The 25,782-nt window shown below is 40.4% G+C and overlaps 1 protein-coding gene across 1 annotated transcript in view; it reads left to right on the top strand.

Moving 5' to 3' along the window:
* The window catches only part of FBN1 (fibrillin 1), a 252,580-nt gene that overhangs the window by 208,271 nt on the left and 18,527 nt on the right, over positions 1–25,782 (top strand). Inside the window, exons 50-60 of the mRNA XM_067746257.1 lie at positions 3,791–3,940; positions 4,285–4,350; positions 4,630–4,746; positions 6,494–6,613; positions 8,548–8,670; positions 9,952–10,083; positions 12,003–12,128; positions 12,684–12,890; positions 14,683–14,808; positions 15,066–15,188; positions 25,429–25,545. Of these exons, the coding sequence (XP_067602358.1) occupies positions 3,791–3,940; positions 4,285–4,350; positions 4,630–4,746; positions 6,494–6,613; positions 8,548–8,670; positions 9,952–10,083; positions 12,003–12,128; positions 12,684–12,890; positions 14,683–14,808; positions 15,066–15,188; positions 25,429–25,545 (1,407 nt within the window). The remainder of the gene's footprint in view (positions 1–3,790; positions 3,941–4,284; positions 4,351–4,629; positions 4,747–6,493; positions 6,614–8,547; positions 8,671–9,951; positions 10,084–12,002; positions 12,129–12,683; positions 12,891–14,682; positions 14,809–15,065; positions 15,189–25,428; positions 25,546–25,782) is intronic.

The raw sequence follows: 25,782 nt of genomic DNA, 5'->3' as shown, positions 1-25,782 counted from the left end.
CCTGTCTCTCCCCCTGAGAACACAGATGCTCATAGGTCAGTCAGCAGGGGATCAGCCATGAGCCACTGAACGTGGCAAAGCCTGGGGCAAGTTCAGTTACAAGTTCTCTGCCTCTGAAAAGGTAACCTCTGTAAATATGGGCCAAAACCTAGACTTTCAGACAGAAAAGTGCAGATTAACTCATGTGCTCCCGGGTTATAATGCCTATCTCTTACATCACAAGTTTTCTAAGAAAACAGAGAAATAAATGTGAACTGACCAGGATTCTTGCTGGCCCACAGTCTGTTTTCAGGAATGATACTTGTGAGCTTAAAAAAAAAAAAATCAAAAGGGGAGCCTGAACTTAAGCATAACACAGTTTATTATGTCTCAGCAAACTATTCAGATTTTACTAAACAATTGTGTGTGTCTGTCTACTTATACAGACTAGTTTAGTGAATTCAGGACCAAAAAACACATGCAAACAGACATATCCTCCCCCCCACCCCCGTCCCACCCCCTTCCGGTGGTTTTTTTGTTGTTTGTTGTTGTTATATTCTTTTGTTCAGTTTTTTTTCTCCTTGGTTGTTTTGTTTTGTCTTTTGCTTCCATATTACCAAGTAAGAGGCAATGAATATCATTTAAGATTCCAAATATGGGGCTTAGGGGTCTCAGCCTTGCCATTTATAGCCTAGGGCAAGTCATTTAATCTTTTGGAAGCTCAGTTATCATATTTCTTATTTTTAAACAACAATAAGGATACTCGCCCAACCAGTCTTGTTGAATACGTGAAAAAGCTTTGTTCATTTCTGAGTCCTTCATAGGTTCTTGCTATTGTTGTTCAAACTGATTAACTTTTTACTTTTCAACGGGTCATTTGGTCACCTAATATTTAGGGGTGTGAAGGGGGAGAGTTGAGAATTCTCTGTTGGTTTGCTCCTGTAGGTAGCTGTCAGAGGCCCATGTGGATTTCTGGGTTATGGGTGGGATGGTGCTTGATTCAAGCAAATATTCTGTCTGTATGGTACAGACCAGCCAGATAAATTCTTACTCCTACTCCCTTGTCTTTGTGTGCCTTTGGCTTGGCCGGAGTTTGGAAAGAAAGCAGTGAGAAACCAGGTGTGAATCTGCCGATGTGGCAGGCCAGAGGAAATTCATAGGCTATTAATTCAATTTGCACTGGCCTGTCACAGAGCAAGCTAACGCTGCAGGAAGAATCAGCCCAGCTGTGAGCAGCCCTGCCACATGCTCAGCTCCAAGAGGCAGAGCCAGAATTGAGGAATGCAAGCAGGGAAAGTGACTTTCGTAGCTCTGATGAAATTTCAAAGGTCATTAAGGCTCTCTGCAGATAGACCTGTAAGCAGGCATCCTAGCAAGCCCACGTTAAAGGATGTGGGCATACACAACTCTCCTTCCTGATGCAAGGCACCTTTAATTAAAAAACAAAACCAATTCTAGAGGATCATCACAAGCAAATGTAAATCTCCCAAGGAGCACAGATTTTGCTAGAGCCAGGGCATAAAGAGCTGGGTTTTTACTGTAAGATGACAAATTAGGAGTCAGGCTTCTGTTGTCCATAAAATGAGAAAATTCCACAGAACCACAGATAATGTTTTTGAAGGAACAAATGTGATATAGGACTCAGGTGAACAGACCCTGGCACCTAAAGGCCACAGATGTAAATGAGCTACTCCCACTTATGAAGTTCAGTGAAGGGAATTTGTCACTTAGGCTCACTCTAAACTTCATACCTAGATATTTTTTCCCCCCCGGGGTGAGGTGATAGAGCGGTGTTGGGGAGCTGGGCTGGGGTATGGAATAGGGTCCGTAATGAAAGGAGAAGAGAATGAGAAAATTAACAGACCAATATTAGCACATGCATGTATCTAGGTTTAAAAGAAACATTACAAGCTGAAAGACAAAGGAGAGAATTGAGTTTTGATATAATTGTTGAGACATTTTTGTGAGTAGTCATTAAATTATATCTTCAGACAGTTGTAGGCATAAATAATAAAAACTGGACCAATAGGGCTTCCCTGGTGGCACAGTGGTTGAGAGTCCGCCTGCCGATGCAGGGGACACGGGTTCGTGCCCCGGTCCGGGGGGATCCCACGTGCCGCGGAGCGGCTGGGCCCGTGAGCCATGGCCGCTGAGCCTGCGCGTCCAGAGCCTGTGCTCTGCAGCAGGAGAGGCCACAACAGTGAGAGGCCCGCATACCGCAAAAAAAAAAAAAATTAAAAAAAAAAAACGGGACCAATAAACACAAAACACTGTATGTGACGATGAACTTGAAGAACAAAGCACATCAAAAGGTGTCCTTCAAGAAACTACAATTTGTTAAATCTTGACACTTTTCAGCAAAGCGACCATTTAAATAGCAGAGATGCTGCAGGACAAGGATAGGCTTTTATTGCTCTTCACCTTCAGAAGAGTAGTTTGCTGAAAGGTGCCTTTTAGGTCCCAGCCATGATGGATGTGAAAATGGAGTAGAAACTAGAGAGACAGTTTCTCTAAAAGAGTTGGTAGCCATGAAGAGTTCAACAGGTTCATTGGCGAGGTCACCAGAATTTGACTTATTGGAGCCTGGTAAATGTGGTTGACTGATATTTTTACTTTAATTCATAAAAATTTTTCTGCTATGATCTTTGGCAGCTCAGTTATTCTTACCTTGTCTCCTTTTCATTGAAATAAAAGATGGTGAAATTGTCTTAACTGAAATCATAAATGGCTATAATAATATGCTACCGGGAATTGAAAACAGTGACAGGAGAGGGCAGACCTGGTCATACATAAAGAAAGGGGGATTGTGCAAAATGGATATGAAAGCATTTCCTTAAACCCTGCAGATTTTAGCGTCTGTGTAACTCAGAGGAGTTTGCAAAGCTTTGGAGGTCAAATTTGAGGGAAAACATACTCCAGGCTCTTGGATGAGCTCACTTTTTAGAGACACCCAGTTTGCTCTCTAAGAAATGGAAAAGTCAGTTACCAAAACTGTCAAGCAATTTTGGAGAATTCTGTAGGAACTAGATCCCAGCCCCGTGTTCCATGTTGGAGTTACCAAGAAATAACTGATATTAAAGAAATATATTCTTTGGAAGAACAATTATTCTCCTTCACATCCACCCATCTCCCCGTCCTCCTCTTTACCTTCCCTCTCTCTGTGGAGCTAAATAAGCTTCTGTGTGTGTGCAAGTGTGTACACACACGTGTGTCAAATCTGCAGAAAACCTCACATATATTTTGTAGACAGAAGCTGCGTGAGTAGCTGCTTCAGTGAAATACCATTGAGTTGTATTTTCGCCAGTCCACAAAATTGCCACATCTTTATTTGCTCTATGCCTGGAATCTGGGGTTTTATTTTGGGTCCAGGGCTTAGGGGACACAGAATAAACAGCATAGTGTGATATCACAGTGAGTACTAGAGCTGGGAGGTCTACCTTAACTACCTTAACTTAGCGTGCTTGCTAAATGTTATACCATCTCAACGTCTCCGTCCTGAAGTCACTGATGACGTCAGCATTGAAATGTGGCAGTGTTGGTTTTTATTATTCACATCAGGTTATTTTGGAACACTGGATAAAATGAGAAATAATAAGGTAAGAGCCACCAGATTTGTTCATTAGCTCTCACTACAAAAGTTACTTACTACTTTAAAGATCTCAGCTCAGTTACTATTATAATCACTTAAAAAGTGCGACTTTAGTAATGAGAAGAGATCACATTTAACAGGGTGGATTGTTTCTTACTCAGTAGTATACAGTGATGACTTAGTAGGAAAGCAACTGAGGGGCCTCTTGAATTTGTGCTGCAGATTTGCGAATGAGCTACTGTTACGCGAAGTTTGAAGGAGGCAAGTGTTCGTCACCCAAATCCAGAAATCACTCCAAACAGGAATGCTGCTGTGCCTTGAAGGGAGAAGGCTGGGGAGACCCCTGTGAGCTGTGCCCCACTGAACCCGATGGTATGTCTACTATCTGCATTTCTCTTTGGCCATTCAAGGTACAGGCTATAAGATTGTAGACCTTCAAAACGTAAGGCAGTTGAATTTTAAGTCCAACTAAAATGTTCACTAAAATGATTTTATCTCAGGAGCTAGGTAGTTATTTTCTCTGAACTATGTTATGCCTCAAAGCTGCCCAAGTCGTAGGTACACCAGCTCTGGGAGCCTTGTTATCTCCCTCTGGTTTCTGGGCTTGGCTTGTTCATCATGTTCCAATATGTGCAGTTTCCACACCATACTTGGGGAGGAGCCTGTAGTTAATTGCCTTTGGCCCACCTATTAACGAGAGTTCATCTCCACCACAGAGGCCTTCCGCCAGATCTGTCCCTATGGAAGTGGAATCATTGTGGGACCCGATGATTCAGCGGTTGGTGAGTGGCTTGTGCTGCATTCTCAGCATTTCTTAACATTTTCAACCAGCCTCCTCTTTGTCCTTTCTCTAGCTGTTATTTCTCCACACTTATCTTGGAAAATGAAGCTCTTTTTTTTTTTTTTTGGTCTTTTCATTTAGATACCAATTGTATTATGGTATTGCATGTTAATATTGTAATACTAGATATTTCATCGATTAGGCACTGAAATGATCATAATTTACCTTTGTGTTTCCAAACATACATTGGTATTCACTCTTTTTTCCTCCTCTGCTTAAGATATGGATGAGTGCAAAGAACCTGATGTCTGTAAACACGGGCAGTGCATCAATACCGATGGCTCCTATCGCTGCGAGTGTCCCTTTGGCTACATTCTGGAAGGGAACGAATGTGTGGGTGAGTAATAAAGCGGTTTCTGTTACTGGGATTTTACAAATCAGAAATTCAGCTATTCAGCATTCACACTAGGAAGAATAAGTACCAAGATGGGACAGAAATAAGTTTTAGACACTTGTTCACGTATCATTCATCTAGCAATACTAGCTGAGTCCCCACCATGCACCAGGCACTGTGCTAGGTTCTATGGCTACAGTAGTGAACCAAGGCAACATGGTCCTTCCTCGCATGGACCTTACAGTCTGATGAGGAGGACACTGAACACGTTTGAAGAGATAGTAGGAAGGACAGCATATATCGCGAAAGCCTTTGTGAAATTTAAAGGTAAAAAATTGTTAATGGTCATAATCTTATTCTCTTAGTATGTAAAACACAGAATTTACCCAGATTTTGTTACAGTTAGTACTATGAAAGGCTGTGTACCCAGTGTACATTCCTCTTGTTTTAACCCCCTTATTAAAATGTCAAAGAATGGTTCCTACGGCTGATCTTTGACCTCTTTTATCTAAGAAATCCAAAGCCATTCAATGTAACCTAAATTAATAGTGGCATAAATGCCGAGGGTTTGTCTGTGTCCATTAAAAGATGTTCTTTCCATATAGGGAATCAGGGTAGGAGGTTTTAACTGCCTTTCTAAGCCTCAGAATGTAATATCATGCAGATGGATTAAAATATTTCTAATTACCTTATAGCTCTAAAAACCAATGATATTGTGATTTTTATGAACTTGAAAGAGATGTAATATTCTTGAGAGCGAAATGCAATTTCACAGCAGAACAAAAGCAAAGTTGTCAATGTTTTCTATTCAGTATCTTCAGTTAGTGCTACGATGAATGTGAGAAATAAGCATCCTCACCCAGGGTCTCTCTGCCATACCCTCCTGCCCTCACTTGCTGATTTCAGAACCTAACGTGAGACATAGTCCTTGATAATAACCCATCACTCTTCTGTGCTCTAGACAGCTGAGATCGCAATGTTATTTCTCTGAAATGTTCCTTTCCCAAAGGAAGGCCCTCTCCCCCAAGAGCTGTGTCAGAATAAGAACAGTCAGTATTCTAGGTGGATGGGTTAGGAGACATACATATTTTTTGGACTTCCTTGGTAAGATTTGTTCTCTCTCCACAGTTGTTTAGAGAGATCATACCCTAAACACATTTTTCCTAGCCTTTCTTCTGCCTAATGTAAACCATCTGGTTTCAACAAAATCAACAAAATCTACTTGAATCTTGACTTTATCTTGTGTATTAATTTTGCTTAACCTCTGGTCTCTTATTTTGCGTATGTTTAGTCTTCTATTTTATATCTGGCAAAAATGCATCATGTTTAAGACTTCTTGGAGAATGATGTAATGTAAGGCCAAACTGGAGATGTATTTCTAGCTTTAAGTAAGCGAAAACTTTTGACTTGTGAGAGACGCCTTGTTTTAACCCTTTGAGTATCTATTCCCAGTAGATGTACTTCATAATGCAGGAGGCTGGGGACACTCATGGTGAAGAGCACTGTAAGGGCTAAGAAGCCCAGGTACCATAACTGTCACTGCCACTGCCACTGCCACTTAGCAAGTCAAATTTCACAGCTATAAATCTGTGGTAATAAGACCCATGCACTCCTTTCTCAAGGACAGAATGAGAATAAAACAAGATGTTAGAGATCAAAATATTCCGATAGAAGGAAAGGTATTCTCTGAGTCCAAGTCCATTTTTCTCCCAGTGCATCATGTTTTGACTACACTTCTGATCACCTGCAGATACTGATGAGTGTTCGGTGGGCAATCCTTGTGGAAATGGAACCTGCAAGAACGTGATCGGAGGTTTTGAATGCACCTGTGAGGAGGGATTTGAGCCTGGTCCAATGATGACTTGTGAAGGTAAGCCTCTTAAACACAGAATAGTTGGTTACATGTTCTGATCACAGGGACAGTACTTGGTTGATTACAATTCTGAATATTAAATACCACTCAGGGTATATAAAATAAGGAAAATCTGGGCCTGGTGGGCCATGCTATCATTTCTTCTCTATGTGGCCTCCTATCTGCAGAGAGTATCTGAAAAAGATGTAAGTGGTTCATGGCACAAGTTATGCCGCATCTCATGCAGAGTTCTTGTTGGTGTCTCTACTACTAATATTTATTTTTTATTTTATTAAATTTATTTATTTTTGGCTGTGTTGGGGCTTCGTTGCTGCACACAGACTTTCCCTAGTTGCGGCGAGCGGGGACTACTCTTTGTTGCGGTGCACAGGCTTCTCATTGCGGTTGCAGTGGCTTCTCTTTGTTGCCGAGCATGGGCTCTAAGCGTGCGGGCTTCAGTAGTTGTGGCACATGGGCTCAGTAGTTGTGGCTCATAGGCTCAGTAGTTGTGGCTCATGGGCTCTAGAGCTCAGGCTCGGTAGTTGTGGCGCACAGGCTTAGTTGCTCCACGGCATGTGGGATCTTCCCGGACCAGGGCTCGAACCCGTGTCCCCTGCATTGGCAGGGGAATTCTTAACCACTGTGCCACCAGGGAAGTCCTCTACTACTAATATTTAGATACAACACCTGCCTTGTCTACTACCCTCTTTCTTATTTTCCATTCCCCCCCCTGCAACCTTTTTTCTTTGTATCCCGTGCACCCTTTCTTTTTCTTTTCTACTCATAGAAACATCTACACACTGAGATAACCACCAATATCCTTTAACCGTCTGGGAGCAATCACAGCAAAAGAGGCTGTCCATACTCTCTAAGCAACTGTCAGTATGCCTGGTAGGATATAAGGAAAGGGAGGGAGTGTCTAGAATAGTGGTTCTCAAAGGGTGGTCCCTGGATCAGCCACATCAGCATCACCTGGGAACTTGCTAGAAATGCAGATTTTCAGGCCCCGTCCCAGACCTCCTGAATCAGAAACTCTAAGAGTGGGGCCTAGCAGCCCTCCAGGTAATTCTGATGCACTCTCAAGTTGAGAACCACTGGTTTAATAAAAGAATGAAGGGGAGGAGACAGTAAAGTGGGTATTAAAGTGAGCTCTTCATTAGAAATATGACCCATCAATACTCATAGTCAAAGTTGTTGGTGAATTTTTAAATCATGATCTAGGGTCTCACTGATATTCTCAGGCAGGATCATGGCCCTTAGGGAGAAACATGATAATCAAGATGGTCTGTTTTAACCCTGCTTTTCCAAAACATATTCTGATGGTTCCAAACTATGCAATCTACCAGAAACCACTTCTATCTATTAATCTATCATTATTATTATTCCTAGCTATTTAAGGCTAGAACTTGGGCATCGGTGTGAAATTATTCAGAACACCATTTTCTTGGGCATAAGAATCACTGTTACTTCACAGGAGCCTCTCTTATTTGGGGAAGGGGAGGTGGTTAATGATATTGGATGGGTTGCTTCTTTTCTGACTGACAGCAGTTGACTTGGCAGTTGTTTTGGCTGAATGGGGTGAAACTGATCCCCACTCCGTGTGCCTTTAGGGAGAGGCAACTGGTCAACTTGAGACTTCAAAGCCAGGATTTCAGAAAAGCTCCCTATATGTAGGGTGACCTGTAATTTCTCTTCCACCTAAATAGCAGTTAATAGTTATACCAGCACAATAGGCATAAACTGAGTTTGTACTGGAAGAAGCAAGGTGTATGATCACCCTACTTATACCAATTATAAAATAACCAACTCAATTTTATAATTCTTTGAACATCAGAGACTGCTTGGCCTATCCATGTTTATGACAATGAAGCATTACCACTTTTGCTAAAAGTATATTCCTTTTTTTGGTTGGTGCCTATGATCCATTATTCTCTTACTACATTCTGCCACAGATATAAACGAGTGTGCCCAGAATCCTCTGCTCTGTGCTTTCCGATGTGTGAACACTTACGGCTCATATGAATGCAAATGTCCCACTGGATATGTTCTGAGAGAAGACAGAAGAATGTGCAGAGGTGAGACACTCATGTTCAAGGTCATCTAAGCCAGGGAGCCCTAACTTTGTCTATGATGGGAGGTGTCCCTCCAAAGCTTCCAATTAGGAGGAAGGCTGGGAATTGGGGAGCACTGCTGTAGTCCATGGATAATATTGGGGTTGTCATTGCTACCTTTTCTCCTAAATTGTAGCTTAAAGCTGAGTCGAAGGCTGCACTACAGATCCTTTTTAGTTCACCATGCATTGCATGCCTGTGACATGCCAGCCATTCTGCAAGGTGTGAAGATATAAAGGAAAAAAAGACATTTCCCCACATGCAAGAAGCTCAGTATGAAGAGGCTGAGACAGATATAATCATATCCCAGTATGATAAAGGAGAACACAAAAGAAGGAATATGAATACTAAAAAATAATCCCCATCACTAAGGGATATTATAGTCCAAGAATGGGGTAACACATGGAATCTACTTTAAACAGTGCTTACTGAACACCTGCAATTTCCAAAGCACTGGACTAAGCTCTGTTATACAAAGATGGGTAAATCCTGGGGATCCTTGAAGAGCTCTGATTTGCTCCTCCCAAAGTCTTAAATGAGCAGATATCTGTTCTCCTCAAATGGCTTAAATAGATTTTTTCTTAAAGGTAGGAAAACTCCCTAAGTGAGAGCTCCACGTCACATGCAGGCTAAAGTCCAAATTTTTCAGCTCAGATAATATAACGGGGAAAGATAAAGAGAGGGAAATGCCATAGGACAGAAAGTAATGAATGAAGAAGAGCCACACTTCCAGAAAAAAAGGAAATGGAGGGAAGAACCGGTAGAGAAGAAGATATTTGTGGATGCTTGTCTCTTCCTCAAAGTATAAAAACCAAAACTTTCATTATTATATTTCACAATGATTCTAATATTTTGATATTAAGATATAACCTATTATATTGTTATAAGTATTGTATAATGGAAGCTTTGGTTTATTATTATATCCGTATGATAATGCTGTTGTTATAATTATCATATTATGAAAGCCTTTTATAAGGCCTTTTTAGTTCAATTTGTCAAAGAGAATTGGAAATCACACTTCCTGCCTTTGAAGAATTTATCAGAGAGAAATTTCTTCATTAAGTTCAGAGGGGGTTAGAAGACTCCTTCCCATCTTAAGAGACCACTTCCCAACAGTGCAAAAGGAAGTAGGTTAATGCTGAAATAGTGTCAATGAAAATTAGTTACTGAATGCCATTTTGTGTTTAAAAGGCAGGAAGTTAAGGCAGCTCCTTTTATGAATTTGTGGTTGTACATTCTTTCCAGACGAGGATGAGTGTGAAGAGGGTAAACATGATTGTGCTGAAAAACAGATGGAATGCAAGAACCTCATTGGCACATACATCTGCATCTGTGGACCTGGGTATCAGCGAAGACCCGATGGAGAAGGCTGCGTAGGTAAGGGCATCCCCACCAGAGGAGCTTTGAATGAGTGGGAAATGACAAAGGACAGAAGAGACGTGGGCTCTGAGTCTTTGTGGACACTGTGTTCTTCTTGCCTCTCTTACCTCATCTCATGACTTCCTGTAGAGGTCCCCTTGCCTCTCGATTATCTATGGATTCTACCAGCAACATCATTCTCTTCCTCTGAGCTGGCCTTTGCCTGCTTTCTAGGCCCATTTTGCTGCCAGGATTAGAAGACCAGGTATTTTCTCTAGCCCCTTCCTTTGCTGTTTTTATACTCCTTTGTTGTTTTGGGGTCAGTTCTTTCCACCACATTGGAATACCTCTCTGTTGACTTGACTTTCTACCACCACCCTGACATTGAGTCCAGATGCCTGGTCCCTGCGGCCCGGGAGCATCACTAGACCATGGGGATCTACATCCAGAGAAACTGCTCTTGTCTAGATTGAGGCCCAGGCGCTGGTAGTTTTTAAAGCTCCCCAGGTGATTCTAATGTGGCTTCAGCCTTGAAAACCATAGTAGCCCAGGGATTGGCAAACCACAGCTCTAGGGCCGAATTCAGCCTGGCAGTCCGCCAGCTGTCTTTGTAAATAGACTCATTGGAACCCAGCTGTAACCATTCGTTATTTTCCATGGCTGTCTTCATGCCACAACAGCAGAGCAGAGTGCAGCAGTTGCAACAAGAGGTCACATGGCCTGCAAAGCCTAAACTGTTGACTGTATATTATATGGTAATACTATAACATTCCTGTTACTTACAGAAAAAATTTCCTGACCTCTGCTTTAGTCAGTAAATATAGGAAAAAAATACTAGAAAATTCCCACATGTATCCTTTTCCTTTTTAATATTCAATCATATCAGGAAAGTATATTTTATGTTGGTCAAGAAGCTTAAGAACCTCATTGTCCTCTTACTCTGTAAGATACAGAATTAAACGGAAGTTGAAGAGCAGACTTCCAAAGCACAGAAAAAGCATGTGGATTTATGATCATACACTGGATCTTCTGGGATCAGTGATTTTCAGCCTCAGGTGCACACTGGAATCACTCGGAGAGCTCAGGTCCCACCTCAGATATTCTGATTTAATTGGTATCAGGGTGGCCTTGGCATTGGGAATTTTGAGCTGTTTTAACGCTGTTCTGAATGTCACCTTCCTAGCCTCTGCCTCTCCTAAGGAGATCTCTGCCTCAGGGGCTTGAAACTATTCTCAATTGGAAGCGCCTAGGCAAATTACTTTACGGTCTTTCTAAACAATCATAAGACTCTCCAGCTATTTTAAGGCTTTTTTTAAACCTGGGAGACTGAATTATGATTCCTTAATATTATTGAAGTATTATAATAAGCATAATCTACACTGAATCAGAAGATTAGTATAGATAAACTCCCTCAGGTCAAAACTGACCATCACAGACATTATTCTAGTGAAGTACTGTAATATTTCTTTAACAGATTGATCTTAAGGTTCTTTTTCCTTCATTTAAAATAATCTTTTGAGAATCCTCTACATGTACAGATAAGAGAAGTTTTAAATTTTATTAAGTGAAAAATGTAAATGTACCTAAAATGCTATCATCTGTTTAAGTATATAAAAATGCTATCAATTACGTTTTTAAAAGGGTGGAGGTACATGCATGAATGGTTGTATTTGTTTGTATGGGCATAATTCATCTCCAGAAGGATACTTTAGAAACTGGCAGTAGCACTGGTTGCTTCCCAGGAGGGGAGTTTGGTGGCTGGGGAAAGGGGAGGGAGGGGCACATTTGCTGAATATTCTTTTGTACCTTTTGGATTTGGAACAATGTGAACAGGTTACCTATTCACAAACTAAATTTTTAAAAGAAAAAGAATCCATCTTTGTACAAAGCAGACAGATGACTCCTCTTGTTTTTGGCCCTTCAATTAAACCACACAGATGAGAATGAATGTCAGACCAAGCCTGGGATCTGTGAGAACGGGCGCTGCCTCAACACCAGGGGGAGCTATACCTGCGAGTGCAATGATGGCTTCACAGCCAGCCCCACCCAGGATGAGTGCCTGGGTGAGTACAGATGACCGGATGCTTTTGTAACCCCCCACTGGGACACTTGAAACCAGATCTCTTATTTGAAATGATAGAAACTGTTAAAAATGTTCATATTTTGGAGATGACTCAGTGACCGTGATTGTCCACTGGGTTTAGCACCACCCTGCCGCTAACTTCTTCCTTTGCTAATTGTATCATTGAATCACTTGCTTGGAATTTCTTTCTCAGCTCCCTTTTTAAGCCCTTGATGCTCAGGATCAGTTTCCAAGTGTTTCTCTGCCCCTCTCTAGAGAATGACTATTCCCCCATATTTCTGGGAGCAGATAGAGTGATAATCTTGTTGAGGCCAAGGCCTTTCTGCCCACTTACTGAATTTCTTGTCTTTCTTCTTTTCCCCAGATGTCATCCTTTCTCTCTTACTGCCGCTTCCAGCTTTCCCTTCTTGCTCCTTCTCACCCAGGGTAAAGTGTTAACATCCTTCTTGGGTTTTATACCTGACCAAATTCTGAATACCTTGTTATGCTCCTAAAATTCCCCCCAATTCTCTTTGCAATATCATGTCCCATCCAGACAACCGGGAAGGGTACTGCTTCACAGAGGTGCTCCAAAACATGTGTCAGATCGGCTCAAGCAACAGGAACCCAGTCACCAAGTCTGAATGCTGCTGCGACGGAGGGAGAGGCTGGGGTCCCCACTGTGAGATCTGCCCTTTCCAGGGCACTGTGGCTTTCAAAAAACTCTGCCCCCATGGCCGAGGGTTTATGACCAACGGAGCAGGTACTTTATTTTGTTCTGATTTTTGACCAACAGAGCAGGTACTTCATTTATGGTCCGAAAATACTTTCAGGGAATTTGTTTCATGAAGAACAGATGAGAATACAGAATCTATAATATGGGCCTAGGCTGAGTTGCATAGTATAAGTTGACAAAAAGAAAGAGGCTTCATTATGGTATTTTAGATATTCAAGTTCATGTTGCCGAAGTGTCCTTGGTCTGATTAAATTGTGTGTCCTTGAGTCCCTGCCTCTGCATTACAAGTCCTCAACTTTTCAAGCCGAAGTTTGTTGTAAGTCAGTTACTGGTTACTCAGAATATAATTTTTTAGATAAACTTTGGAATAAATGATCACTAAACTCCTAAACTAGTCCGCCAATGTGTATTTTATCTCATAAAATTGGCTGAAATATACTGCATGAAAGAAGTATAAACAACGCTGATACACAGTCAGCCTTCCACATCTGTAGGTTCCACATCCGTAGATCCAACCAACCCTAGATTGATATCCATTCGAGGCTGATTGAACCTACAGTGCCAACTATACTATGCCATTTTATACAAGGGACTTGAGCGTCCGTGGATTTTGGTATCAGTGAGGGGGTCCTGGAACCAATGCCCTGGATATGGAGGGGCGATTGTATTGGCAATTAAGACAATTGCCTCTGGGAAACTGCAAGTTGCTTGAACTTGCGAGGGATGAGGAGGAGGCTGTTGAGGTGTCTGAGGCAACTCTGAAAAAAAATTTCAGGATTATGTTTATCAACTGAAATTGTTTTTAGTCTCATGAAAGAGAAAGGAGAAAGACTTTTTGAGCTCCTTGGGAGGAAATTAGAAGTGAGAGGAGAAGAGATTAAAGAGGATTTGTGTTCATGTTAGAAAGATGTGGCTAACGTGGAATAACAGAACTGGATGTCGTAAAAGACAGAATAGATAAGATGGAATGACCAAAAGCAGTTTATGATTCTTTGGAGGATATGAAAATGAGATGGTGGAAAGACTTTTCTTGAGACCAATGCGGGTATGCTAAATTGCATTTCAGAGTAAACTTGAAAAAATCAGGAAAAATAAGAGCTGTTGATAGAAAATGGTTACTTGGCAATCAAAGGCTAAGAACTCCCTTGGTATTGGCATCCCGCCAAGCAGTAAGGAAATAGATGGGTCAAGATATGGGGGACAGTGTCTTTAATGCCCAATAGTACATATTGACCAAATCTTTCTCCCTGTGGTGGAGCTGTGACTAAGGGTCTCTCTTCCCTAGCAGGTTGCAAAAACTCAGCCCAGTGATCCACTGATGCCTCCCTCAACCAAAGGAGGGAAGTTTGGTCCCATTTCCCCAGTAGTGTGCAATCTGTTATTTTTCAGGATTAACTTTAAACACAACAAAAAGAATAGAAAGAAAACTTTCCTTATTTTGGACATACACTATTAGAAGAAAATGGGATTTCCTTACCAAAAGGATCTTCTGCTGTGATTCATTTATGAGATGGCATGAGATGGAGCAAGGAGTTAAATATGTCTAGATGTTGTTCTCTGGACCCAATGGAGAAAAACAATATAAATTTAGAAGAGCAATTATTAAGTTTTCCCCTATAGTCTAATAAAGTTATTCATTTCCCTTTCAATACAGTTACCATTACATATGAAACGTATGCTGTCATCCCTTTGGTTTAATTCCTTAGGTCCATAATATAGTCACACAGTTTTAGTATTTATCGTGAAGTGACCCCTATGTATGAATGTTGTCCATTTTACAATGTCTTTCTCATTTTACTTTCTACTCATTAAATTATAGATATTGATGAGTGCAAGGTTATTCATGATGTTTGCCGGAATGGGGAATGCATCAATGACAGAGGATCATATCACTGCATTTGTAAAACTGGCTATACTCCAGATATAACCGGAACTGCCTGCGTAGGTAAGTGCTCTATTTCTGATGCTCAGGTCTACTCCCAGGTGGAAATTGTACATTATGGTGAAAAAAAAAAAACCACCCTCAAACTAAAAATCTAAAAAGCCTGTGTAATTTCTTAAGGAAATGTGACAGTGATCAAAGACTACACAGAATTTACTTTTTCCTTCCTCAAAACTAGGATTCTTTGTTAGATGCTGTGGGTATTGAGCATTTAGGCATCTTTTTAGATGGGCGGTCACATTGTATCTCTTTGATCGTAGATCTGAATGAGTGCAACCAGGCCCCCAAACCCTGCAATTTTATCTGCAAGAACACAGAAGGGAGTTACCAGTGTTCATGCCCGAAAGGCTACATTCTGCAGGAGGATGGAAGGAGCTGCAAAGGTAAAGTAGAATTTGCCTCCCCCCACTCATCTGTCTCCTGGGCACATGGTCGCATTCCTTGTGCCTTTGAGGGATCCAAAGCTGAAAGACCCTCTCTGCAGGCAAGAAGTGCTTCCCTGGTGTAAGTGCCTCCCTGTGACCCACCTCCTATTCTAGTTGGAGGGAGGCTGAGGCCAAGGGAGATTGCAGAGGACCAGTGGCAGCAGCCATCCTCACTGCCTGCCCCATGGGCATCCATGGGGGATGTCCATGAGCATCTCAGACAGCAGGGCCAGCTCTCCAAGGCTCAAGTGAATCAGATACCTGATCACATTAATGCAATAAATAGAAAACAGAAAGGATACAGAAAGGATGTAATCAGTCTATTCAGTAACTATATAGCCCAGTATGGTCCTGCCTACCTCAGGTTAATCAGTGCCATGATCCTAGAGAACACTGTGCCTAATTAAGTAAACACTTTGTCTAGGTTTTTGTTCTGCAAAATAGGGCCATTCCTGACCCCCAGCAGCTTATTTGAGACACAGTTATTACAAAGAATTAAGATCCATCAAAACTCTCTGCAGAAATTCCTGATCAACCAGAAGTTACCCTTTGCAAAATTATATTGGTATAAATTTGTTCTTGTAATAATAAGAACTTCACATATTGAGTGAACAGCACAACTGAGTCAGACTCAAGGATAATTTGAAGAAGGAAAGGTAGACCAGATGGCAGAATAAGAGTTAGTGTGTTCTGCCATGAAGACTGGGGGGAGGAAAAAGGAAGTAAAGGAAGTTAAATGGTAGGATGGAGTGGAAGAGGAGAGCAAACAGAAGTAGAGCCAGCAACCCTTTTCCTCTGTCTGCTGAAAGGGGGAGAGTTAAGAGGGAGATAATACAGGATAACATATGGACAATGCTTGAAATTTTCCTGTGCAGCACAAGTCCTATACAATCCTGCAGTATGGGGAGAGGAAGTTGAGAGCTACTCAAAAATTCTGCCTTAAAACATAGAACTTCTTATTCTACATCTGTGAATCACAGTGAGTTCTGGGCAGCGTGAGGCTACAGCTCACAGCCACAAACTTATTTGTCTAAATGAAAAACCAACTTCAGGGGAAAAATGTCTCTCAGTGTGTATACTAACTGTACGAATCAAAACAAATTTACAGCATCTTTCTAACTTGTGGGGGCAGAAAATCCTAAAAATTTCTAGCAATTAAGAGATGGAAAATGAAAATAAATTAAATGTATAGTAGTAGTTATGTTCTTTTACAATGTATTAATATGAAAAACATCTGTAATACTCTAATTTTAGGAATACAAAAAAGTTTTACAGATCTACTTACAATATAAGATTCTTTCTCCTATTTTTCTCATAAGGTCTAAATTCTTCTACATACTTGGCATATATGACTAAATATCAAAATGAGTGGTGCAGATACATGTATTATTGAAACAGAGGAAAGAGGCTAGAAGGATGACCCCAGGGAAAATGAAGGACCAGCACTTACCCCATGAGAGATGGGTAGGAACCCAGTAAGAGGAAAGAAGGGGATTCTTGGATGTGAAAACAGCAAGTGTTGCTGTTCTTAATGGTGTAGTTAAAGATAGTATTGTAAGGTTGGAGGCAGAGACAAGATGGTGGGTTAGAAGGATGTGACCTCACCTCTTCTTACGAAAACACCAAAATCACAACTGCCTGCTGAACAACTATTCACAAAAAAAACCCACTGGAACCTACCAAAAAATATACAGTAAGTCCCCTACATATGAATGATTTCCATTCCGAGAGTGCGTTTGTAAGTCTAATTTGTCCATAAGTCCAACAAAGTTAGCCTAGGTACACAACTAACACAATCAGCTATATAGTACTGTACTGTAATTGTTTTATAATACTTTGCACACAAATAATACACAAGAAAACAAACACAAAAAATAAAACATTTTTAATCCTACAGTATAGAACCTTGAAAAGTACAGTAGTACCAGCTACACCAGTGCTGTTTTTACACTTGCTTCCAGACATCCTGGTCTTGAAATAAAGATACTGTACAGTACTGTATTCTATACAGTACTGTACAGTAAAGTACACAAAAGCACAACCACTTGTAGGGGATGCACACACGGCAATGTACACCAGACACATGAACTAACTTACATGATTGATTGGACATGTGAATGCACATTTGCATCTTTGAAAGTTCGCAACTTGAAGGTTCATATGTAGGCGACTTACTGTATCCTACATCCAAAGACAAAGAAGAAGCCAGAATGAGGTGGTAGGAGGAGCGCAATCGCAATGAAATCAAATCACACACACACTGGGTAGGTGACCCACAAACTGGAAAATAATTATACCACAGAAGTTCTCCCACAGGAGTGAAAGTTCTGAGCCTGACACTGGCTCCCCAGCCTGGGGGTCTGGCAATGCAAAGAGGATCCCCAGAGAAACTGGCTTTGAAGGCCAGTGGGGTTTGACTGCGGGAATTCTACAGGACTGGGGAAAACAGAAAATCTGCTCTTGGAGGTGCACACAAGATCTCATGCGCACCAGGACCCAGGGAAAAAAGCAGTGACCTCATAAGAACCTGGGCCAGACCTACCTGCTGGTAACTGGAGGGGTCTCCTGCAGAGGTAGGGGTGACTGTGGTTCACAGTGGGGACAAACACTGGAGGTGGTGGTTCTGAAGAGTACTGATTGGCATGAGCCCTCCTGGACACTGCCTTTATCTCACCAAGACCTGGCCCCACCCAACAGCCTGTAGGCTCCAGTGCTGGGACACCTCCGGCCAAACAACCAACAGGGCAGAAACACAGCCCCAGCCATCAACAGACGGGCTGCATAAAGTCTTCCTGAGTAACTGCCCACTAAACACACCCCCTGACACAGCACTGCCCACCAGAGGGATAAGACACACCTCCACCCACCAGTGGGCAGGAACCAGTCCCTCCCATCAGGAAGCCTGCACAAGCCTCTTAGGTCTCATCCACCAGGGGGCAGACAGCAGAAGAAGAACTACAACCCTGCAGCCTGCAGAATGGAAACCACCATCAATCACAAAAAGTTAGACAACATGAGACAGCAGAGGAATATGTCCCAGATGAATGAACAAGATAAAATCCCAGAAGAACTAAATGAAGTGGAGATAGGCAATTACTCTGAAAAAGAATTCAGAGTAATGATAGTAAAGATGATCTAAGATCTTGGAAAGAGTGGAGGCATATATTGTGAAGATACAAGAAATGTTTAACAAAGACCTGGAAGAACTAAAGAACAAGCAGAGATGAACAATACAATAACTGAAATAAAAAATACACTAGAAGGGATCAATAGCAGAATAAGTGAGGCAGAAGAATGGATGAGTGAGCTGGAAGACAGAATGGTGGAAATCACTGCCATGGAACACAATAAAGGAAAAAGAATGAAAAGAAATGAAGACAGTCTAAGAGACCTCTGGGACAACATTAAATGCACCAACATTTGCATTACAGGGGTCCTAGAAGGATAAAAGAGAGAGAAAGGACCTGAGAAAATATTTGAGGAGATAAATAGCTGAAAATTTCCCTAACATGGGAAAGGAAACAGTCACCCAAGTCCAGGAAGCACAGAGAGTCCCAGGCAGGATAAACCCAAGGAGGAACACACCGAGACACATAGTAATCAAACTGACAAAAATTAAACACAAAGAAAAATATTAAAAGCAAGAAGAGAAAAGAAACAACATACAAGGAAACTCTCAGCTAATTTCTCAGCAGACACTCTGCAGGCCAGAAGGGAGTGGCACAATATATTTAAAGTGATGAAAGGGAAAAACCTACAACTAAGAACACTCTGCCCAGCAAGGCTGTCATTCATATTCAGAGAAATCAGAAGCTTTACAGACAAGCAAAAGTTAAGAGAATTCAGCACCACCAAACCAGCTTTGCAAAAAATGCAAAAGGAACTTCTCTAGGCTGAAAAGAAAAGGCCACAACTAGAAACAAGAAAATTATGAATGGAAAAGCTCACTGGTAAAGGCAAACATACAGTAAAGGTAGGAAATCACCTACACCCAAAGAGGATATCAAAACGAGCAATGGTGAGAAGAGGAGAGTACAAATGCAGGATATTGGAAATGCTTTTGAAATTAAAAGACCAGCAACTTAAAACAATCTTGTTTATATACAGACTGCTATATGAAAACCTCATGGTAACCGCAAACTAAAAATCTGCAATAGATACACACACAAAAAAGAAAGAGGAATCCAAGAGAACAAAAGAGGAAGAGAAGACAAAAGACCCTCAAAAACAAAGCCAAAACAATTTTTAAAACAGCAGTAAGAACATACATATTGATGATTACCTTAAGTGTAAATGGATTAAATTCTCCAACTGGTAAACTGGCTGAATGGATAGAAAAACAAGACCCGTATATATGCTGTCCACAAGACACCCACTTCATATCTAGGGACACATACAGACTGAAAATGAGGGGTTGGAAAAGGTATTCCATGCAAATGGAAATCAAAAGAAAGCTGGTAGTAATACTCATTTCAGACAAGATACACTTTAAAGACTGTTACAAGAGACAAAGACAAAGGAGGACACTACATAATGATCAAGGGATCAATCAAAGAAGATATAACAGTTGTAAATATATATGCACCCAACATAGGAGCACCTCAGTATATAAGGCAAATACTTACAGCCATAAAAAGAGAAATTGACAGTAACACAATACTAGTGGGGGACTTTAACACCCCATTTTCATCAATGGAGAGATAATCCAGACAGGAAATCAGTAAGAAAACATAGGCCTTAAATGACACATCAGACCAGATGGACTTAACTGATAGTTACAAAGCATTTCATCTGAAAGCAACGGAATACACATTCTTCTCAAGTGCACATGGAACATTCTCCAGGATAGATCACATGCTGGGCCACAAAGTGAGCCTTAGTAAATTTAAGAAAATTGAAATCATGTAAAACATCTTTTCCAACCACAACACTATGAGATTAGAAATCAACTAAAAGAATGTGGAGGCTAAACAATATGCTACTAGGGACTTTCCTGGTAGTCCAGTGGCTAAGGCTCTGCACTCCCAATGCAGGGGGCCCAGGTTCAATCCCTGGTCAGGGAACTAGATCCCACATGGTGCAACTGAAGATCCTGCATGCCACAACTAAAAGATCCCGCAGGTAGCAACAAAGATCCCATGTGCCACAACTAAGACACGGCACACCCAAATAAATATTTAACAATATGCTACTGAAAAACCTATGGATCATTGAAGAAATCAAAGAGGAAATCAAAAAATACCTAGAGACGAATGAAAATGAAAATGAAAACACGACAGTCCAACACCTCTATGGGATGCAACAAAAGCACTTCTACGAGGGAAGTTTATAGCAATACAGTCTTACCTCAGGAAACAAGAAAAATCTCAAGTAAACAACCTAACCTTACACCTAATGCAACTAGAGAAAGATGAACAAACAAAACCCAAAGTTAGTAGAAGGAAAGAAATCAAAAAGATCAGAGCAGAAATAATGAAATAGAGATGAAGAAACAATAGAAAAGATCAATGAAACTAAAAGCTGATTCTTTGAAAAGATAAACAAAATTGATAAACCTTTAGCCAGACTCATCAAGAAAAAAGGGAGAGGGCTCAAATCAATAAAATTAGAAATGAAAAAGGAGAAGTTACAACTGACACCACAGAAATACAAAGTATCATAAGAGACTGCTACAAGCAACTGTATGCCAATAAAATGGACAACCTAGAAGAAACAGACAAATTCTTAGAAAGGTACAATCTCTAAAGACAGAACCAGGAAGAAACAGAAAATATGAACAGACCAATCACAAGTACTGAAATTGAAACTGATTAAAGAACCCCCAACAAACAAAAGTTCAGGACCAAATGGCTTCACAGGTGAATTCTATCAAACATTTAGAGAAGAGTTAACACCTATCCTGAAACTGTTAGAAAAAAACTGCAGAGGAAGGAACACTCCCAAACTCATTCTATGAGGCCACCATCACCCTGGTACCAAAACCAGACAAAGATACCTCCAAAAAAGAAAATTACAGGCCAATATCACTGATGAACTTAGATGTAAACATCCTTAACAAAATACTAGCAAACCAAATCCAACAATACATTAAAAGGATCATACACCATGATCAAGTGGGATTTATCCCAGGGATGCAAGGATTTTTCAATATCTGCAAATCAATCAGTGTGATACACTACATCAACAAATTGAAGAATAAAAATCATATAATCATCTCAATAGATTTGCATAAAAATCTTTGGACAAAATGCAAAACCCATTTATGATTTAAAAAAAAAGAACTCTCCAGGAATTGGGCATAGAGGGAACATACCTCAACATAATAAAGCCCATATATGATGAACCTACAGCTAACATCATATTCAATGGTGAAAAGCTGAAAGCATTTCCTCTAAGATTAGGAACCAAACAAGAATGTCCACTCTCGCCACTTCTATTCAATATAGTTGTGGAAGTCCTAGCCATAACAATCAGAGAAAAAAAAGAAAGAAAAGGAATCCAAATTGGAAAAGAAGTAAAACTGTCACTGTTTGCAGATAACATGATGCTATACATAGAAAATCCTAAAGATGCTTCCAGAAAACTACTAGAGCACATCAGTGAATTTGTTAATTTGCAGGATACAAAATTAATACACAGAAATCTGTTGCATTTCTATACATCAACAACAAAAGATCAGAAAGAGAAATGAAAGAAACAATCCCATTTATCATCGCATCAAAAAGAATAATACACCTAGGAATAAACCTACCTAAAGAGGCAAAAGAACCGTACTCCAAAAACTAAAAGACACTGATGAAAGAAATCGAAGATGACACACACAGATGGAAAGATATACCATGTTCTTGGATTGGAAGAATCAATATTGTCTAAATGACTGTACTACCCAAGGCAATCTACAGATTCATTGCAATCCCTATCAAATTACCAATGGCATTTTCCACAACTACAACAAAATATTTTAACATTTGTATGGAGACACAAAAGATCCCAAATAGACAAAGCAATCTTGAGAAAGAAAAACGGAGCTGGAGGAATCAGGAGGAATCAAGTATCGTCTCACTTCAGACTATACAATGCTACAGTCATCAAAACAGTATGGTACTGGCACAAAAACAGAACTATAGATCAATGGAACAGGATAGAAAGCCCAGAAATAAACCCATGCACTGATGGTCAATTAATCTATGATAAAAGAGGCAAGGCTATACAATGGAGAAAAGACAGTCTCTTCAATAAATGGTACCTGGAAAACTGGACAGCTACATGTAAAAGAATGAAATTAGAACAGTCTTGAACACCATACACAAAAATAAATTCAAAATGGATTAAACACCTAAATGTAAGACTTGATACCTTAAAACTCTTAAGGGAAACCATAGGCAGAACACTTTGACATAATTTTCAATCCATCTCCTAGAGTAATGGAAGTAAAAATAAAAATAAACAAATGGGACCTAATTAAACTCAAAAGCTCTTGCACAGCAAAGGAAAAACCATAAACAAAACGAAAAGACAACCCACAGAATGGGAGAAAATATTTGCAAATGATGCAACCAACAGGGGATTAATCTCCAAAATCTACAAACACCTCATGCAGCTCTATATCAAACAAACAAACTACCCAATCAAAATATGGACAAAAAATCTAAATAGACATTTCTCCAAAGAGAAATGGAGAAATGTACCCCTTGGCCACACACATGGCCAAGAGGCACATGAAAAGATGCTCAACATCACTAATTATTAGAGAAATGCAAATCAAAACTACAGTGAGATATCATCTCACACCAGTCAGAATGGCCATCATCAAAAAGTCTACAAATAGTAAATGCTGGAGAGTAACCCTCCTACACTGTTGGTGGGAATGTAAATTGGTACAGCCATTATGGAGAACAGTATGGAGGTTCCTTAAAAAACTAAAAATAGAGCTACCATATGATCCAGCGATCCCACTCCTGGGCATATATCTGGAGAAAACCATGGTTCAAAAGGATACATGCACCCCAATGTTCATTGCAACGCTGTTTACAATAGCCAAGACATGGAAACAACTAAGTGTCCATCAATAGAGGAATGGATAAAGAAGATGTGGTACATATATACAATTGAATATTACTTAGCCATTAACAAGAATGAAATAATGCCATTTGCTGCAACATGGATAGACCTGGAGATTATCATACTAAGTGAAGTAAGTCAGACAGAAAAAGACAAATATTTCAATATGATCAATTGCTTATCAATATAAGCAATATGATATTGCTTATATGTGGAATCTAAAAAAAACATACAAATGAACTTATTTACAAAACAGAAACAGACAAACTTAGAAAACAAACTTATGGTTACCAAAGGGGAAAGGTGGGTGGGAGGGACAAATTGGGAGTATGGGATTGATATTGGGAGTTTGGGATTGATATATATACACTACTGTATTTAAAATAGACAACCAACAAGGACTTACTCTATAGCACAGGGAACTCTGCTCAATATTCCACAATAACTTAAATGGGAAAAGAATCTGAAAAAGGATACATGTATATGTATAACTGAATCACTCTGCTGTACACCTGAAAGTAACACAACGTTGTTAATCAACTATACCCCAATATGAAATAAAAATTTTTTTTAAATCACTGAATTGTCCCCCTCACATGTTTGCAGATAAGCTTCAGTAACCGTGTGATGGTGCTCTAGCAAGTCCCCTGGGGTCATAGAGAGGGGAGGCCACCTGCTGGCAGGAGACATACAGCTGCCAATCATGCAGAAACCAGAAAAGCAGAAACAGCAACTCCCCAACAATGGAAAGAGCACAGGACTGGCTCCTTTTTAAGAGATGTCAGCACTGGGAGAAATATGGGCAGTTCTTTAGTTCAGGTCCACTCCAGATATTAGTCTAGCCAGGAACTGGCACTGATTTGCAGCTCCAAGTACAGCTCTGTATACAGTGATAAAAGAAGATCACAAGAAAGGGAGGGAGGCAGGCAGAGAGCCAGGCAGGAAGGAAGGTAGGCCGATAGATTTCTAAATTCTCTGCAGTTTCTTTTTTTTTTTAATTAAAATTCAACTAAAAGCTGGAACACACTTTGTATCTCTTAAAGGTTTAAAATAGCTATGGAGTTCAGAAAGAGCCAGAAGCTCTGGCAGTGAGGAAAGAGGCCAGGTCAAAGCGGAGGATTTTATTGAGAAGTGGAAAATAATGTTGGATAAATACCGTAGGCAGTCTTTAAAAAAATGCTATTGGCTTATCAGAATGATTTTTTTTTCTTTCCTTTGTTTCCTTCCTGATTACTCAATTTTGTTTTATCCAAAGGAGAATCTAAACAAAAAAGTTAGATTGGTTTGGTTTGACCTGGTTGACCAGCTCATTTGAGAAGATTAAAAACAGCAAACAGGAAAGAACCAAGCAGAGAAATTCATTTCCATCCTCAACATTTCTTTTTTTTAATTAATTAATTAATTATTTTTTTTTTTAATTAATTAATTTTTGGCTGTGTTGGGTCTTCATTGCTGCAGGCGGGCTTTCTCTAGTTGCGGCGAGCGGGGGCTACTCTTTGTTGCGGTGTGCAGGCTTCTCATTGTGGTGGCTTCTCTTGTTGTGGAGCACAGGCTCTAGGCGTGCGGGCTTCAGTAGTTGTGGCTTGTGGGCTCAGTAGTTGTGGCTCACGGGCTTCAGTAGTTGTGGTACACAGGCTTAGTTGCTCCGTTGCATGTGGGATCTTCCCGGACCAGGGCTCAAACCCTGGTGTCCCAATGTCCCCAGCACTGGCAGGCAGATTCTTAACCACTGTGCCACCATGGAAGCCCAACATTTCTTTTTATATTTTAACTTGAATAGATCTTTTCAGTGCTTTGGAAATTTTTGAGAATCCTTAATCTTTTATTTCATTTTGTAATTCATTTAAATTTTATAATTTATTGGACATTTCTTTGCTGAGAAATTTCTGCATTCCTATAACTAAAGGGAATGGGTTTTTCTTGGATCCCCAAAGAAATGCATTTTTGGTCTGAACTGAAACCATGCTTTATCTTTCAAACCCTTATCTCCTGGGTTCCTCCTAGCCATTTGCTGTGGCTCTCTTCTGACCAGGTCATTTGCGATGTAGAAAAGAAAACTCAGAGCTGCTCCCTAGGGCAGCTTCTAGGTACCTGGGCTTCAGCTCAATTCCAATGCCCATCTTGCATTTTCTTATAGATCTTGATGAGTGTGCAACTAAGCAGCACAACTGCCAGTTCCTGTGTGTTAACACCATTGGCAGCTTCACATGTAAATGTCCTCCTGGATTTACCCAACACCATACTGCCTGCATTGGTAAGTGGGAGGGGAAAAATCCTATATGGAGTGCAACTATTCCTCTAAGGGATTGTTTTCGAGCACTTCTGCTGTTGGAATAAGAAGATAAAACTCAAAAAAATATGTGAGTACATGTATGTGTGTCTCTGTGTGCATGCGTGTATGTGAAAAGTTATTGGCGTTTTCTCAGCAAATCACCCTTCTTTCTTTCTTTTAAACAACACAAAGACAGCTTCGGGGAAGTTTCACCCTCTC

Source organism: Pseudorca crassidens, chromosome 1, assembly GCF_039906515.1.
Source record: "Pseudorca crassidens isolate mPseCra1 chromosome 1, mPseCra1.hap1, whole genome shotgun sequence".
In the NCBI taxonomy this organism is placed as follows: domain Eukaryota; kingdom Metazoa; phylum Chordata; class Mammalia; order Artiodactyla; family Delphinidae; genus Pseudorca; species Pseudorca crassidens.
Note: the sequence above shows the minus strand (reverse complement) of the source record. Positions and strands in the feature narration are given on the sequence as shown.